Source organism: Hemiscyllium ocellatum, chromosome 7 (assembly GCF_020745735.1).
Source record: "Hemiscyllium ocellatum isolate sHemOce1 chromosome 7, sHemOce1.pat.X.cur, whole genome shotgun sequence".
In the NCBI taxonomy this organism is placed as follows: domain Eukaryota; kingdom Metazoa; phylum Chordata; class Chondrichthyes; order Orectolobiformes; family Hemiscylliidae; genus Hemiscyllium; species Hemiscyllium ocellatum.
In genome coordinates, this window is record NC_083407.1 from 98,371,770 (window position 1) to 98,389,857 (window position 18,088).

Here is an 18,088-nt window from a genome sequence, read left to right on the forward strand (position 1 = left end):
GCCCCTCTAATCTTAAACTGATGCCTTCTAGTCCTCTATTCCCCAACCATGGGAAAAAGAAATTCATCCTAACCATGCCTCTCATGATCTTATACACTCCTATAAGATGCCCCCTCAGTCTCCTACACTCTAAAGAAAGAAGTCCTAGCTTGTCTAACCTCTCCCCATAACTCAGACCACTGAGTCCAGCAATTTCTTTGTAAACTTCTTCTGCACTTCTTCCAGTTTAATAACATCCTTCCTATTACAAGGTGAAAACTGAACACAATACTCCAAGTGTGGCCTCATCAACGTCCTGTACAACTGTAACATAATTTCCCAACTTACATACTCAATGCCCTGACTGATGAAGGTCAGTCTGTCAAAAGCCTTCTTTACTACCCTGTCTATATGACTCCACTTTCAGAGAACCACGCACCTGAACTCCAAGGTACCTCTGTTCTACTACACTCCTTAAGGCCCTACCATTTACCATGAAACTCTTACCTTGACTTGACTTTACAAAATGCAGGACCTCACACTTATCTATATTAAACTCCATTTGCCATTTCTCAACCCACTTCCTCAGCTGATTAATGTCCTGCTGCAATTTCTGATAACTTTCCTCACTGTCCACAATATCTTCTATTTTAGTGTCATCTGCCAACTTACTAATCATGTCTTGTACAATCTCATTCAATTCATTGATATAGATAACAAACAGTAATGGATCGAGCACAGAACCCTGAGGCACTCTACTAGTCACAGGCCTCCAGTCTGACACTATTACCCTCTGTTTCCTACCATTCGGCCAATTGTGTATCTAATTTGGCAGCTCACCCTGGATTCCATGCAATCTAACCTTCCAGAGCAGCCTACCGTGTGGAACCTTATCAAAGGCCTTACTGAAATTCATATAGACTATGACTACCACCCTGTCCTCGTCAACTTGCCTTGACTAAAATTCGACTAAAAAAATTAAACTAAAGAAAACATTACTAGATCCAGAGTCTTAAGACACTGCATAATCTTAATAAATAGAAAAAGGACAAGTTTTCCAGGGGTAGGGAAGGAAGGATTTCACACTAATAACTACAAATAGCAAAGAGAAGAACAGGTCTGCGATGTGGCAACAGATTATGATAATGCATAAACCTAGCTAGATGGATCATCGATTTCAAAATTAACATGAACTATGAAGTCTTACCAGAAGCTCTAGTTGAAGGAATTACCACCCAGTCACCTTCAGCAGGGGAGGAGGCTTCAGGTGTCACAAAGTCAGTGATGCCATGATAGTCTCCATTTCTCACCAATCCCTGGCTCCCAAGATTGCTCATTTGTTCCAGCAGTGGGAAAAGAACATTCAGACCACCAGTGCAATTGATCATATCCTGCAAGATATCAAAACTTTATTATCTAGTCGTAGAGATACATTTAAATTGTACAATGAGACAAGCATAATTTCAACACTTCCTGCCTGCTTCAGCAGGACAATACTAACTGAATCTCAAGCTCCAATTTTTTAACTGAGTTGCGCCAGCTACTTCCATTCAATGTGCTGCGTAGCAGGGCAGTACTCTCACTTGGACTGGATGGCAGTTGAGACGGAGCACTAACGTGGAAGAAAAATGGGGCAGAGCAAAATTTGAAGCAGTTCATACTTGTGCTCAATAGTATTTTCACATTGGTGGTTACTTGATGATCTAGCAGACAAGCATTTATTTGACAACAGACATTTGCCACTTAGCAGCTGTTTCTCCTAATTGCTCACAACTGCATCCAGAATTGCAGTTCTAAGGATATGGCTCAAATTATTAGAAAATCTGACTTTGGTTAAAATCAGTAGAGTTTAAAACTGCCAATACAGGGTGAACGTATTATAAAATAGTCAATATGTTTAGAACATTCCAAGCAGTGATTTGTAGCCTAAGCCATTCACAAACAGTTTGGGCCACTGTCCTGATTGGGTCTGTCCATTCGGTTTAGGTGTTAGGGACTCAGTGTTGGTTGACTTCAGGGATCATTTGGATGTTGAGACATAGAATCAGAGAGATGTACAGCATGGAAACAGACCCCCTTGGTCCAACTCGTCCATGCTGACCAGAAATTCTAAATTAATCTAGTCCCATTTACCAGCATTTGGCCGTTATCTCTCTAAACCCTTCCTATTCATACACCCATCCAGGTGCCTTTTCAATATTATAATTGTACCAGCCTCCACCAGTTCCTCTGGCAGCTCATTCCATACACGTACCACCCTCTGTGTGAAAACGTTGCCCCTCAGGTCTCTTTTAAATTTTTCCCCTCCCACCCTCGACCTATGCCTTCTAGTTCTAGACTCCCCCAGCCCAGGGAATATATCTTTTCTATTTATCCTATCCATGCCCCTCGTGATTTTATAAATCTCAATAAGGGCACCCCTCAGCCATCGGCACTCCAGGGAAAACAGCCCCAGCCTGTTCAGCCTCTCCCTATAGTTCAAACCCTCAAACCCTCCAAGCCTGGCAACATCTTTGCAATTCTTTTCTGAACTATGTGAAGTTTCACAACATCCTTCTGATAGGAGGGGAGACCAGAATTGCACCCAGTATTCCAAAAGTCCCAGGGATGTCCTACAACAACCAATTATTGTCAGCACCAATAGGGTATTTCTACAACATTGGTTTTGCCTCCATGTGGTTGAAGGAAAAGGTTATGGTAACTATACAGGGGTTGGAAAAAGTGAGGGGAGTAAGCAGAGGGAATGGATTGTTCATTAAGGAGTTATTTCAAAACATAATTTAAAATCATCGACCGTATGCACCACCCCATTTCCAGTACATTTTCAGTTTTGCAGCATTTCAGATCCACAAATAATTTTATCAAATGTTTGTTTTTCTAATGCAAAATCTGGATAACTGTCACTTTCTCAATAATAACTGTGGTCAATAATTCAACTGACTAAAATACCTTAATGTCCCAGTTGACAACTTTATGTCCTGTCAATCTCCCATGAAGGAGATGTGGAGACAAATCGAGGCAGATGGGACTTTTGCAAGCCTGTAATAACGCAGAAAACATTTATAGCATTTAGTTTTGAAATACTGAGCTGTAAAATAATCTCATAGCATTAGGAACTTCAGAACAAGACACTGAGTCGCCATTCCTTCTTCATCTTGGAGCAAAATTCTGGAATGTTCTTCCTAAAAGCACAATGGATGCACCTACACCACACACACTGCTCAAGGCAGCAACTCATGTCTGAAAGGTATTTTGGGTTGAGGAATAAATGTCTGCCCTGGCAGTGGTGCTTGTAACCCAGTGACTTTTCATATACATTAAGAAAAATCGAAGTAATGCAGATGCTGTAAATCCGAAATAAAATGGAAAATGCTATAAATACTCAACAGGTCAGGCAGCATCCATGGAGAGAAAAATAGAGTTAACACATAAATTTTATGAGTTTCTCTTTCCATTAATGCAGCCTGGCCTGAATACTTCCAGATTTATGCATTTATTTCTAAAGTAGTTGCTGGTTTGAAGCCACCTCAAGAGTGAGGGTGTAAGCAGCTCTGAAGCCGAACATTGCTGTCAACTCCCTGGATTAAGGATAGCAAATTGAACCAAGTTTCCATTCTCCAGCACTCTTGTGAATTCTGCAATCGCAGACATCCACTGAACATTTTACAACTTTCCGTGCCTTCGCCATAATAGTGTCTGCTGCTCAGGAAAGGGGTCTGGCAACTTAAGGGATGCGTTACCATAAGCATCCCGTACCAATGGGATCATGACACATATCAGGATCAACAACTTCTGGAAGTGGCAGTCCGCAAAGACAAAGAAAGAAAAATCTTAAAAACAACACGATAATCCTTCAGGATTATAGGTTTAGATGTACTTACTTTTGGTGTATAATGCAGAAGCAGCTTACTTGTGAGGTCTGTAAGCTCAGACTCCTGAGATTTCAATGGAGAAATGCAGTTTGGACCTGTCACCAGGACAAAAAAAACATAATTTTAAACAAGTCCCTATCCAATATTTCAGGCAAAACCTTGCCATGGTATGAACTACATTCAACATTATCAGCCATATCTGGACGGTATAGCATTGCCTTCTCAAAAACAATGAGCAATGGCCACTAAATGCTGACCACATACCATAAAGAATGAAAAAAAAAAGCACTGGACAGCTCTCAGCTAGAGTACTGAATCCAACTTTGACATCACACTTCAGGAGGAGATCAGGATCTAGAAGGAGGTGCAGAGATTTACTAGAATGTGACCAGGATGAACAGTTTCAGTTCTATGGAGAGACTGCCCCCACCTCAGAGCAGAGACATTTAAGGGAAATACAATAGGACTGCTCCTGACTACATATGGTTTTGATACGTTGTATGAGACGAAATTTTTTTTTCTGGCATCAGATTGGGAAGCAGTAAAAAACTATTTTAAGTTGCATTAAAAAATCTGACGATGAGAAGAAAGTATTTTTATGCAGTAAGTAGGTATCATACAGAACACACTGTGGTGGGCACAGATTTAAAAATAACTTTCAAGAGAGAATTGGACATACTTGAGACAGAAAATTTCACACAACTAAGGGCATAGAGCAGGAGAGCGTGGTTGGTACGAAAGAGCTGGCACAAACACAAAAAGCCAACTGACAACCTCCTGCATTCAAGAGTCTATGAAGAGAAATTTTAAAATAGCAAAATAATTTTATTAATATAACTCAGATACACGAAGTTCTGGGGCTAATGTAAGTTAATTCTGGGTGGTTATGTTCAATCATTAGTTGAAATCTAATTCTCACCTGAAAGATATAGAGCCTTCACTTGGGAGTACTGTAGTGCATCATGGAAGACAAGAACAGAACCCAGTTGACCCTCCAGTGAAGTGGGCGAACCCCATTCACTATCCTGAGTTCCTGCCGAAATGAGTTTCGTCACCGATTCAGGTTTTCCTGCGACTCCACTCCAGGCTGACGAGGAAAGAATTGCACTCAGGGACGCCCGCCCAGAGGGAATGGATAATGAGAAAGGAGGATCCGGGATTTGAGAGGGTGGAGGGGTTGTGGTCCTCTGACCAGCCGATCCAATGCAACATGAGGTAAAAGGCTGAGATAGGGAGGAAACATTTAACAGGATTTTAGTGTGAACTCGACATGTTAGGAATGCTAAAGATGTTACCCTAGACTGGAAAATTACACTGATGCGGCTTCCAATTTCTTTGCTTCTGTTATCTTCATGTGGTCCATCTCCAACTCTCTCCTGATTTCTGCCTCCCCATTTCTGCTATCGGCTATAAACCCACTGATGTCCACAGCTTTTTAGACTGCACTTCTTTGCACCCCATTTCCTGCTAGTTCATTGTCCCATTCTCCCTCTCCAATGCATCTGTTCAACTGAAGCACACTAACATGCTAGCCCTTCTGATTTTCTTCAGCCAATGATTCCCGCACAGTGACTGACAGGGCCTTTGACTATATTCATTCTATTTCACATATTTCTATTCTTGCTCCTTCCCTCCCAGAATCATGCCTCATTTTTTTGCCTCCACCAGTTTCCACATTTAATGGATGATCGTCCAGATGACATGGTGCTAGTTACTTGTCATTTTAAGTCTTCACCTTCATCCCACTCTGACTTTCCTGTCCTCAGCCTGCTACAGTATTCCAATGAATTTCAGAGGCAAACTCTAGGGAAAGCACCTCAGTTTTTGATTTCATAGTTATACTTAAATTTTACAGTGTAACCTCTGGCCCACTTTATTTTGCTTCCCTTCATTGTTTTTTGTTCTCTCATTTCTTTCCCTTCACTTTTGGATGGTGAATATTCATGACCTGATGCTATTCCTGATGAAGGGCTTATGCTCGAAACGTCGAATTCTCTATTCCTGAGATGCTGCCTGGCCTGCTGTGCTTTGACCAGCAACACATTTGCAGCAATATTCATGACCTTGCTATTCACAGCTCCTTTAGACACACCTTTCAGTTCTAGACCTGCCTCACTCTCACTCCCTTCATCCTTGCAACCTGAAATCTTTCATCTAATAACTCCTACCTTTTACCTGATCACAGATCTTGCCTCTTGCTTTTCCTCCCATTCTGACCCCTTTCTCGTAGTTAAAATTAACTTCTTTCATCTAGTTTGGATGACAAGTCACTCAACTGAAAAGTTAACCCTGTTCTCATCTCCACAGACTCTGTCGGCTCAGCTATTTCCAGCATCATCAGAAACGGGAAGAGGTGGCCTCTCAGCCCCTTGACGTAAGTGGGTACTGCAGATGCTGGAGATAAGGGTCAAGCACAGCAGGTCAGGCAGCATCTCAGGAACAGGAAAATTGACGTTTCAAGCAAGAGCTGATTCCTAATGAAAGGCTTTTGCCTGAAATGTCAATTTTCCTGCTCCTCTGACGTGCCTGACCTGCTGTGCTCTAATCTTGACTCAGCCCCTTGAGCCTGCTTTGCCCTTCAGTAAGATCAAAGCTGATCTGATTGCGATCTTAACAGCACTTTCTTGCCTGTCCTCCATAACCCTCAACATCCTTGTCAATCAAAAATCTGTCTTAATCAGCCTTGAATTGGTGCTTGCAACAGAACACATAGTGAGAACGTAAACCAGAGGTCAATGTGCAGTCCGGAAGATTTATTCAAACATATCGTCAAGACACAGAACGCATAATGCAGAGGGCCCTGAGACACTGACCAGCCAGTTAACTAATGACAGTCTTGAACTTGGAGATCCTATCTAAGGTGACTTTCCAATAGTGTATTTTCAGATGAAACATTAAACCGTGACTCTACTTGGCCATTCAACTGAGCATTTACAGATTCTATCCCACTAATTCAAACAGCAGCTCTACGTCCAATAATTATCCCTCAACGTACTTCACAAAAACTGACTACCACAATGCTATTAATGTGAGTCGGCTGTCCACAAGATTAGATGCCACATTCCCTTCATTAAGGTAAATGCCCATGGTGTAAAAGGCAAGTTACTAACATGGACAGAAGATTGACTGTCAAGCAGGAGGCAAAGAATGGGGATAAAAGGGTCCTTTTTCAGGATGGAAGCTGTGACTAAGAGTCACAAGAGTCAGTGTTAGGATAACAAATTCTTACTTTATAAATTAGTGATTTAGATGAAAGAACTGGCGGCACTCTGGCTAAGTTTTCAGAATGATACAAAGATAGGTGGAGGTACAGGCAGTATTCAGGAGGAGGGAGGCTGCAGAAATATTAAGACAGGTTAGGAGAGTAGGCAAAGAAGTGGCAGATTAAATAAAATGTGGGAAAGTGTGAGGTCATGCACTTTGGTAGGAAGAATAGAGGCATGGACTATTTTCTAAATGGGGAGAAAAGTCAGAAATCTCAAATGCATAGAGACTTGGGAAAGCCTGTCCAGGTTTCTCTTAAGGTAAACTTGCAGGTTGAGTCAGTAATAAGAAAGGCAAATACAATGTTGTCCATCATCTCGGGAAGACTAGAATATAAAAGCAGGGATGTATTTCTGAGACTTTAAGAGACTCTGGTCAGACCACATTTAGAGTATTGCGAGCAGTTTTGGACACTAGAAGGATGGATTGGCCCTGGAGTGGATCTAGAGGAGGTTCACAAGAATGACCCCGGAATTGAAAGAATTAATCCATGAGGAACGTTTGAGGACTCTGGGTCTATACTCAATGGAGTTTAGATGGATGAGAGAGGATCTGAAACTGACAGAATACAGAACAGCCTGGACAGAGTGGACATTGGGAAGATGTCTCCATTGGCAGGAGAGACGAGGACCCGAGGGCATAGCCTTAGAGTAAAGGGAACACCCTTTAGAACGGAGATAAGGAGAAACTTCTTTAGCCAGAGAGTGGTGAATCTGTGGAATTCATTGCCACAGAAGGCAATAAATGAGTATATGTAAAACGGAGATAGATAAATTCTTGTTTGCCAAGGAGATCAAAGGTTACGGGGAGAAAGCAGGAAAATGGGGTTGAAAAACCTATCAGCAGACTCAATGGGCCAAATAACCTAATACATCACTTATGGTCTTATTATAATGACAACTAAACTTCAAAATTACTTTATGGGTTGTAAAGCAGTATGGGATCTTCTGGGGTCATGAATAGTGTGATAGCAATGCAGGCCCTTGTATGATAAAATTTCTAAAATAAACTAAGATTAAACATTCAAATTTTGGTGGTTGATGAACATAATGCTTAAAGTTCTTTATCAGAAGTTCTTATCACTACTAAGCTCGGTGATTAATAACTTCGACATGACCAATGGAAATAGTAAAAGGATTACCACGGTGGTAATAATTCATATGAAATAAATCATGTATTTTCACATCTGGAAATTGCCTCCATTACTTACCACAGACTTCAGACATTGATGTACTGTATTGCTAGAAGTGGATATTTCATTATATACCTTCTGCAACACACACAATCCTTTCCCAAAACCCACTATTTTGCAACCTGCACAGGCCATCCCCCTAACTCATGGCACATCCCTACAGTCCCAGGATATTTAGACAGGCCAACAAGGGGCAAAACCACATTAGATTTGGTACTGGATAATGAGCCTGGCCAGGTGTCAGACTTGGAAGTAGGTGAGCATTTTGGTGATAGCGATCACAATTCTGTTATGTTTACTTTAGTGATAGAAAGGGATAGGCGTTTACCACTGGGCAAAGGTTACAGCTGCGGGAAAGGCAATTACGATTTGATTAGGCAATATTTAGGAAGCATAGGATGGGGAAGGAAACTGCAGGGGATAGGCATATTAGAAATGTGGAGCTTATTCAAGGTAAAGCTACTGTGTGTCCTAGATAAGTATGCACCTGTCAGGCATGGAGGAAGCTGTAGAGTGTGGGAGCCGTGGTTTACGAAGAAAGTGGAATCTCTGGTCAAGAGGAAGAAGTCGTCTTATGTTAGGAGGAGATATGAAGGCTCAGTTAGGGCGCGTGAGGGTTACAAGGTAGCCAGGAAAGACGTAAAGAGAGAGCTCAGAAGAGCCAGGAGAAGACATGAGAAGTTGTTGGCGGATAGGATCAGGGTAAACCCTAAGGCTTTCTTTAGGTATTTAAGGAATAAAAGAATGATGAGAGTAAGATTTGGGACAATCAAGGATAGTAGTGGGAAGTTGTGTGTGGAGTCAGAGGAGATAGGGGAAGCACTAAATGAATATTTTTCAACAGCATTCACTCTAGAAAATGACAATATTGTTGAGGAGATTACTGAGATACAGGCTACTAGACTAGGTGTGATTGAGGTTCACAAGGAAAAGGTATTAGAAATCCTGCAGACTGTGAAAATAGATAAGTCCCCTGGGCCAGATGGGATTTATCCTAGGATCCTCCGGGAAGTCAGGGAGGAGATTGACGAGCCTTTGGCATTGATCTTTAAATAGTCATTGTCTACAGGAATAGTGCCGGAAGACTGGAGGATAGCAAATGTGGTTCCCCTGTTCAAGAAGGGCAGTAGAGACAATCCTGGTAATTATAGACCAGTGGGCCTTACTTCAGTTGTTGGTAAAGTGTTGGAAAAGGTTATAAGAGATAGGATTTATAATCATCTAGAAAAGAACAATTTGATTAGGGATAGTCAGCACGGTTTTGTGAAGGGTAGGTCGTGCCTCACAAACCTTATTGAGTTCTTTAAGAAGGTGAACAAACAGGTAGTTGAGAGTAAACCGGTTGATGTGGTGTATATGGATTTCAGCAAGGCGTTCGATAAGGTTCCCCACAGTAGGCTATTGTACAAAATGGGGAGGAATGGGATTGTGAGAGATATAGCAGTTTGGATCAGTAATTGGCTTGCAGAAAGAAAACAGAAGGTAATGGTTGATGGGAAATGTTCATCCTGGAGTCTAATTACCAGTGGTGTACCGCAAGGGTCGGTGTTGGGTCCACTGCTGTTCGTCATTTTTATAAATGACCTGGATGAGGGCGTAGAAGGGAGGGTTAGTAAATTTGCAGACGACACTAAGGTCAGTGGAGTTGTGGAAAGTGACAAAGGATGTTGTAGGTTCAGAGAGACATAGATAAGCTGCAGAGCTGGGCTGAGAGGTGGCAAATGGAGTTTAATGCAGACAAGTGTGAGGTGATTCACTTTGGTTGGAGTAACCGGAATGCAAAGTACTGGGCTAATGGTAAGATTCTTGGTAGTGTAGATGAGCAGAGAGATCTCAGTGTCCAGGTACACAGATCCTTGAAAGTTGCCACCCAGGTTGACAGGATTGTTTAGAAGACATACAGTGTTTTAGCTTTTATTAATAGAGAGATCGAGTTCCAGAACTATGAGGTTATGCTATAGCTATACAAAACTCGAGTACGGCCACACTTGGAGTATTGTGTACAATTCTGGTCACCGCATTATAAGGATGTGGAAGCTTTGGAAAGGGTGCAGAGGAAATTTACGAGGATGTTGTTTGGTATGGAGGGAAGGTCTTACGAGGAAAGGCTGAGGGACTTGAGGCTGTTTTCGTTAGAGAGAATAAGGTTGAGAGGTGACTTAATAGAGACATATAAGATAATCAGAGGGATAGATAGGGTGGACAGGGAGAGCCTTTTTCCAAGAATGGTGACGGCAAGCACGGGGAGGGGGCATAGCTTTAAATTGAGGGGCGATAGATTTAGGACAGATGTCAGAGGTAGTTTATTTACTCAGAGAATAGTAAGGATATGGAGTGCTTTGCCTGCAACGCTAGTAGATTCGCCAACTTTTAGTACGTTTATGTCGTCATTGGACAAGCATATGGACGTACATGGAACAGTGTAGGTTAGATGGGCTTCAGATTGGTATAACAGGTCGGCGCAACATCAAGGGCCGAAGGGCCTGTACTGTGCTGTAATGTTCTATGTTTTATGATATCTCTACCATTGTCTATGCCATACAGAAAACTATCTTTACATGCCACCTGAAATATGACCATGACATATTTCCAATACCCCAAGAAGGAAAAGAAAATACAGCTGTGTATTCAGATATAAAACCTTACCTCATTCATAGTGGGGAATTTGAGGGGTGCAGAGAGTTTCTGCTGACCATTGACATAGATGTACACCAGACTCTGGCCAAAGGGACGTTTTGCTGGGACATGTACCACAGCTATATTATGCTGTTAACAGAAACATTCACAGATCAGTTGAAGAATTCAAGTACTGTGGTCAGTTGTAGTGTTCAAGAGGGGTTTTGTTGACAATTGAGCACACAACCAAATAGTTTAAAGAAAGTGCAATTATCTAATTATTACGGGCTCACATAAAGTGAGCTTCGATATTTTAAGTTCAATGCCTTTGTCTCAAGGATGTTGAACGAACAAGCCTGTTTCCATGCAACATTTCTTTGGCCACCTCAGTGAGACAGATGATTGCAATCTGACAACACCCTCTATCCAACATTTTTAACGCCGCGTGGGAGACATCACAGCCTCCCCTTCACATTAGTCCAATCAGGAACTCCATGGAGGATTAGAATCTGTACCTTCACATTTAATGCTCCAATGAGGAAGTAGTCAGCCAAGTTAGATCAGTTCAGCTACAAGCATGTAAATTGATTTTTAAACATTAGCCTTTCTATCCAGAGACGAGGCAAGTTACAAAGTGGGTAGAAAGATTCCTCAATGATTTTTTTTTAAAACTCCAGTTTTCAGCTATACTGCATTTGAACAGTTTCAATTCAGCCTTTCTTTGTTCATTTGGTTGGTGACACTGAAATATAGAATTCCAAAGTAACTGCCAATCCAGCTGTCTACAGTTGCCTCTGATAAAGATTGGGATAAATGCATGCAAGTAACTCAATGGTGGTCAAAGTCCCACTAAGGACACAAACACACGATTCAGGTCAATATTGGAGTCCTTTGGGTGAGAAATCTAAACTAACAAGTGTAGAGACAAGAGCTCATGGCACAGAAGAGCAGGGCAGTTCATTCACTTGGCTAACATTTCTTCTTTACTCAGCATGACCAAATGGAAAATTATCTGATAACTGACATATTGTTGTTTGTGATACCGCACTATTCCCAAATTGGCAGCTGCTTCCATGGTTTAAGCAAGATACGTCAGTGGCTCTGAAACTGTGAAAGGGAACAGGGTAAAATCAACACACTACAGCATGCAGGTAGGTGTATCAACTAAGGCTGGATGTGCATCTTGTAGGTTTGCATTTTCTCCATAAAACTGCTGTAAGATTTCAGTCCTGGTTGTAGTAGTTGATCAAATACAACAAAATAAACACCAATGTTTGGTCCCTTAGGCTTTACACTTACCCACAGGGAGTCACAAAAGCAATGGTCAGGCAGCATTACAGTCATGTACTCCTTCTTTGTGCAAACTGCTACAACCAGCCCTCCTGAAGAAGTCAGAAAAGCTTCGAATCCTGTTCCACTGGCTGTGAAAAAACTAAAAAACACACAGGGTAAGACATTTAGTGCCTCTAGCTTAAGACTGGAAAAATTGCACTGTGCACACATTCAATATTTGCAAAAGAAAAATGCTGTCATATTTTGATTTCATATCAATTCTACTTATAAGTCAGAAATCTTTCAAGAAATACAATTTAATTCAAATTAATGTGCTGCAGAACAGAAGGGTTAAACCTGCAGAATGCAAAAACTCCCAGGTATCCAGATTAGATGCCAACTGCAGAGAAATGTCATTTTTCAAACATGAATTTAGCACGAGGTACTACAGCAACGCTCATGTTTATGTTGGAACTGTTTCCTTCATTTAAGTCCTGTGGAATGGGGTAGGAGGAGGGCAAAGCAGCTGTCAGGAGCCCACACCTGGGACGTCAGGGATCAATTGGATATAAGCACTGGGGAACAGTAAGGAGTGAGGTCTTTAACGCCTTGTCCAACCAGATCAAAGAAGTCAGTTCGGAAACTTGAAGTGGAAACAATAAGTTGATTTGTATCTCCAAGTAATTTTAAAGGTCTGCTAAGCTTGACATTGGAACTAGCCCCCAAACCAGGATGGAATAGTGTACTTGTTACTTTGTGTGTTATAAAAAGAAAAGCTTGAAATCACATTTGGAGAGTTGTACTTTCCCACCACTTCACTGTAGTTCAAACTCCAGCACAACCCAGTTTGGAATGACCACAAATAATCCAAGTGAACAGCTGGATATGTTTCAGTTGGAAAATTTCACACATCCATCAGGAATATAGGAAAAGGAGGTAGTTACATAGCTATTCAAGCTCATTCCACCATTCCATGAGATCATGGCCAATCTTTGCACTAACTCTATTCTTTGCTCCAGTTCTCTTAATATCTTCAGATAACAAAAATGTAACAATCTGTTTTTAAATTAATGCCAATTTTCAAGTGAGCAAAAGTTCCAAATTTCTACCATCCATTCTGTACAGAAATGTTAACTACTTTCACTTGTCTAAAAATTAATGCAACACCTATGTCCTTGAGTGCTATGCCTCCTCAACCGAGAATTCCCTCCCAATCCAGCAGAGCAGCTCCTCTTAACATTTTGAAAACTTTGATCAAATCAATACATAATCTTCCAAAAACCAAGTACAACCATCTTCTGCTCTCTCTTAATGAATAAAGTCAGAAGTGGGAATGATTGCAGATGACTGAACAATCTTCAGCACCAATAGCAACTCTTCAGATACTGTAGCAGTCTTGCCTATATGCACCAAAACCTGAGCAATGTCAAGATTTGGGTGATGAGTGGCAATCAATAATTCACACCGCAGGAATGCATGCTATATAGAGAATAGTGAATCTAACCACCGTCCCCTGATATTCAATAGCATCACTGTTGCTGAGTCGCCCACAATTGAAATCCTGGGTGGTTATCACTGACTTGAAACTGAACTGGACCAGCCGCATAAATATTGTGGCTGTAAAAGTAAATCAGAGGCTAGGAATCCTGCAGCAAGTAATTCACCCTCCTGACTCCCTGAAATCAGCCCACCATCTGTAACAGGAATGTGATGAAATACTACCCATTTGCCCAAATGAATGCTCCAGGAACACTCATAAAGCTTGACACCATCCTGGACAAAACAACCTCCTTGAGTGGCATCCCACTCATTACCTCAAACCTTCACTCCTTTCACCAACACGACATGGCAATAGTGTTTACTATAGAGCATACAAGTTAACTGCAGCAACACACCAAACCTCCTTCAAAACCTGTGACTCGACCACCTGGAAGGTCAAGGGCAGCAGATACACAGGAATACATGTAGTTGCAGGTTCTACTCCAGACCACACAGCCCGACTTGACACTACATCATTGTTTCTTCATTGCCGCTGGATCGAAAGCTTCGAATGCCTTATGTAGCAGCTCTGTGGATGCCCCTAATCTCCATGGAGAGCAATGATTCCAGAAGGCAGCTTCCCATCACTTTCTCAAGGGCAATTAGGGATAGGTATGTACTAGCAATGTTCACATGACACAAACAAACAAAAAGCACTCCAAATTTACATAATAATTACTATGCTCCACTGAAACCTTATTGACAGTGAATTCTGACAGCAACTTTTTTTCAAAATTAATCTTATCCCAAGCTGCATCCAGTGACATAGTGTACTGCAAATTAGTATAACCAACAAAACTACACCTGCAGAAAAAAAATTTGCAAGAACATCAAACAGTCATCAGGTTCAAGGCAATAATTTGTGCACTGTACTTTGCTGGTACGTGTGAATGTCTACAGAATTATTTCAATTAATTACTGACATCCAATGCTCTTGAATATGGAGCAGAGTATTTTCAAAAAAGAAGCCAGCAATCTACTTTTTATTGAGTTTAGTAAATCCTCTTCAATGCTACAACACACCAATTCCCAGCTTCATACCAGACTGCTGATACGGAATGGATTAAATCTTAGCAACCACAATAGTTTCTCTAATTGTGCATAAAAAACATTTTACATTGTGGTCTCTAGCTTTGCACCATTTATATAAATAAAAGCCACAATCTTCACTATAAAGACCATACCTTTCCTTTTATTTTTCTGCATTTTTGATTATTGACTGAAATGGGAAAAGAACAGTTTTAAAAACAAAGGATTATTAAAGGATTGCTGCATTTTTTAAAAAACAAATAACCTGACACTCATTGTATACATTGTTTACACAGCTGATTGTTCAAGCAGCAATGGAAAATTAGTTTGCAGGCGAGCTGGAGATAAGGAGTGTGTATGAATGCAGCTTTGACTGGCGCAAGTAGCTCATTGGCCTGTGAAGGAGTGACCAGTTAATAATGAGAATGACCTCATGTCTACCAACAACTACATGACCAGCTCCAAGATAACTAAACAGCTTGGGAGTGGGAATGTTTTGGATGAAACCATTGTAACTCTGGAGAAGGAGCTATTCTTGCTCTGAAGTAAAAAGCATCGCCAGCCTGAAGATAGTCACTTTATTTTGCCCTTTCAGATGCTTAAGTAGTGATTTTTAATTGACAAGTCAAAGATCTTCGTAAGTGTGAACAAGTACCCTGTGCCTCCTGTAAACAAGCAGCTAATTTAAAATTAAACACCATTTAATAAATCCTTTCGGATTTCATTCAAAATGAATGAAAAGATAGAACAAACTTAAAAAGACAGAACAACTTCTGGCTAATCGGTTTATACTGGAACACTGTGGAGCTGGGCTAACATATCAACAAATTGATGATGGGTGCAATGTGGGTTACTAGTTTAGTTTTCAGGACCAGCGAGACCATAACATTGAGGTGACAATGATTTCTGATGAATTATCTTTTGTCAGGAGAAGAGATAGTTTTCTCGTGAATCCCCACGACAATCATTCCCTTGCCCTTGAAGGTGAATGGTGATTCCTCTTCACTGAAGTGAAGAATACTAACAGTCAGTTCTGCTATAACACAGTTGTTCCATTCTTGTGTAATCCCATGTTGTAAGAAAATCACAAAATTAGAAGCACTATTTAAACTAAAGGGGCCGGAATCGCATTATAACCAATACATGCTTTAAAAGTTTGTACTATAGAAACAATGTTCCAATTCACGTTGTAGCAATTCCTATCAACGGAATTTGCATTATAGCAGAACGACCTGTACTTAGAATCAACAGGCCCAAAGTTACAACTGGGAGATCATACACAGTTTGGCTGACCACTTAGCACAATACCTCCATTCTCTCCATAGCATGACTCAACACTTGACTAATTTTTCTAGTTAGACAAACAGATGAGAAAGAAAGCTGTTAGGAGGGTACAAAGAGATGGAAAAGGGTAAACGATGGTTCAAATGACTGATCAAGAACATGGCAAATGAAATATAATGGGTGAGGTGGGGCAAGCTTGTGAAACTGTCAACTTTGAAAAGAAAAACAGACAAGGTAAATTTGAGAGTGAGAAATATTGGTGTTCAGAAGGACTTATGTATCCTTGTGACAATAATCTCAGAAATTTAACAAGTAGATGCAGAAAGCAATTAGGAAAGTAAACTGTGGGTTAGCTTTTATTATAAAGGTTCTGGTGTATAGCACTGAGGAAGTTTGACTTTAATTTTGTGAGACTAAGCTTGGAGCTCTGTGCAAAGTTTGGACCTTGCCAGATAAGGAAGCAACTTAGCAGGACTTATACACTTAATAGTAAGGTCCTGGGGAGTGTTGCTGGATAAAGAGACCTTGGAGTGAAGGTCCATAGCTCCTTGAAAGTGGAGTCGCAGGTAGATAGGATAGTGAAGACGGCGTTTGGTATGCTTTCCTTTATTGGTCAGAGAATTCTGAATGTTCTCAAGGGGGAGAGGGACCAGCAGGGGACATCATTGTACCCATTGGAACCAATGGCATAGGAGGGGAAAAAGATAAGATTCTGAAGACACAATATAGAAAGTTAGGCAGGAATTTAAAATGGAGGTCCTTGAGAACAGTAATATCTGGATTACTCCCGATGCTACGAGGGCAGCAATAGGAACATAAGACAGATGAATGCATGGCTGAGGAGCTGGTGCATGGGAGAAGGGTTCACATGTTTAGATCATTGGAATCTCTTTTGGGATAGAAGTGACCTGTACAAGAAGGACGGATTGCACCTGAATTGGAAGGGGACTAATATACTGGCAGGGAGATTTGCAAGAGCTGCTTGGGAGAATTTAAACGAGTAAGGTTGTGGGGGCTGGGCAGTGCAGGGAGATAGTGAACAAAGAGATCAATCTGAGACTAGTACAGTTGGGAAAGGGAGCGAGTCAAACAGTCGGGGCAGGACGAAACAAAACACAGCATAAGGTAGGACAGATAAATTAAACTGCATTTACTTCAATGCAAGAGGCCTAACAGGGAAGGCAGATGAATTCAGCGCATGGTTAAGAACATGGGACCGGGATATCACAGCAAATACAAAAACATTGCGATGGGATGGACAGGACTGGCAGTTTAACATTCCAGGATACAAGTGCTATATTTAGGATAGAAAGAGGGGCAAGAGAGGAGGGGGACTGGCGTTTTCAATAAGGGATAGCATTACGTCTGTACTTAGAGAGGATATTCCTGGGAATACATCCAGGTAAGTTATTGGAACTGAGAAATAAGAAAGGGATGATCATCTTATTGGGATTGTATTATAAACCTCTTAATAATCAGCAGAAAATTGAGAAACAAATTTGTAAGGAGATTTCAGTTCTCTGTAAGAATAATAGGGTGGTTATGGTAGGGGATTTTAACTTTCCAAACATAGACTGGGACCGCTATAGTGTTAAGAATTCAGATAGATTGGAATTTGTTTAGGTTTGTACAAGAAAGTTTTCTGATTCAGTATGTGGATATACCTACTAGAGAAGATGCGAAACTCGACATAATCTTGGGAAATAAGGCAGGGCAAGTGACTGAGGTGTCAGTGGGGGAGCACTTTGGGGACCAGTGACCATAATTCTATTAGTTTTAAAATACCAATGGAAAAGGATAGATTAGATTTAAACGTTGAAGTTCTAAATTGGAGGAAGACCAATTTTCATGGTATTAGGCAAGAACTTTCAAAAGCTGATTGGGAGCTGATGCTCACGGGTAAAGGGATGGCTGGAAAATGGGAAGCCTTTAAAAAAGAGATAACAAGAGTCCACAGACTGTATATTCCTGTTAGGATGGAAGGAAAGGCTGGAAGGTGCAGGGAATGCTAGATCACGAGATAAATTGAGGTTTTGATTAA

The 18,088-nt window shown here is 41.0% G+C and overlaps 1 protein-coding gene across 2 annotated transcripts in view; it reads right to left on the reverse strand.

The window, feature by feature from the left end:
* The window catches only part of nbeal1 (neurobeachin-like 1), a 232,050-nt gene that overhangs the window by 65,074 nt on the left and 148,888 nt on the right, over window positions 1-18,088 (reverse strand). For both annotated transcript variants that reach the window (XM_060827558.1, XM_060827557.1), the window contains 6 exons: window positions 12,223-12,355; window positions 10,954-11,073; window positions 4,771-5,074; window positions 3,861-3,946; window positions 2,929-3,018; window positions 1,187-1,370 (listed from right to left, as the gene is read on the reverse strand). In XM_060827558.1, coding sequence (XP_060683541.1) covers window positions 1,187-1,370; window positions 2,929-3,018; window positions 3,861-3,946; window positions 4,771-5,074; window positions 10,954-11,073; window positions 12,223-12,355 — 917 coding nt within the window. The remainder of the gene's footprint in view (window positions 1-1,186; window positions 1,371-2,928; window positions 3,019-3,860; window positions 3,947-4,770; window positions 5,075-10,953; window positions 11,074-12,222; window positions 12,356-18,088) is intronic.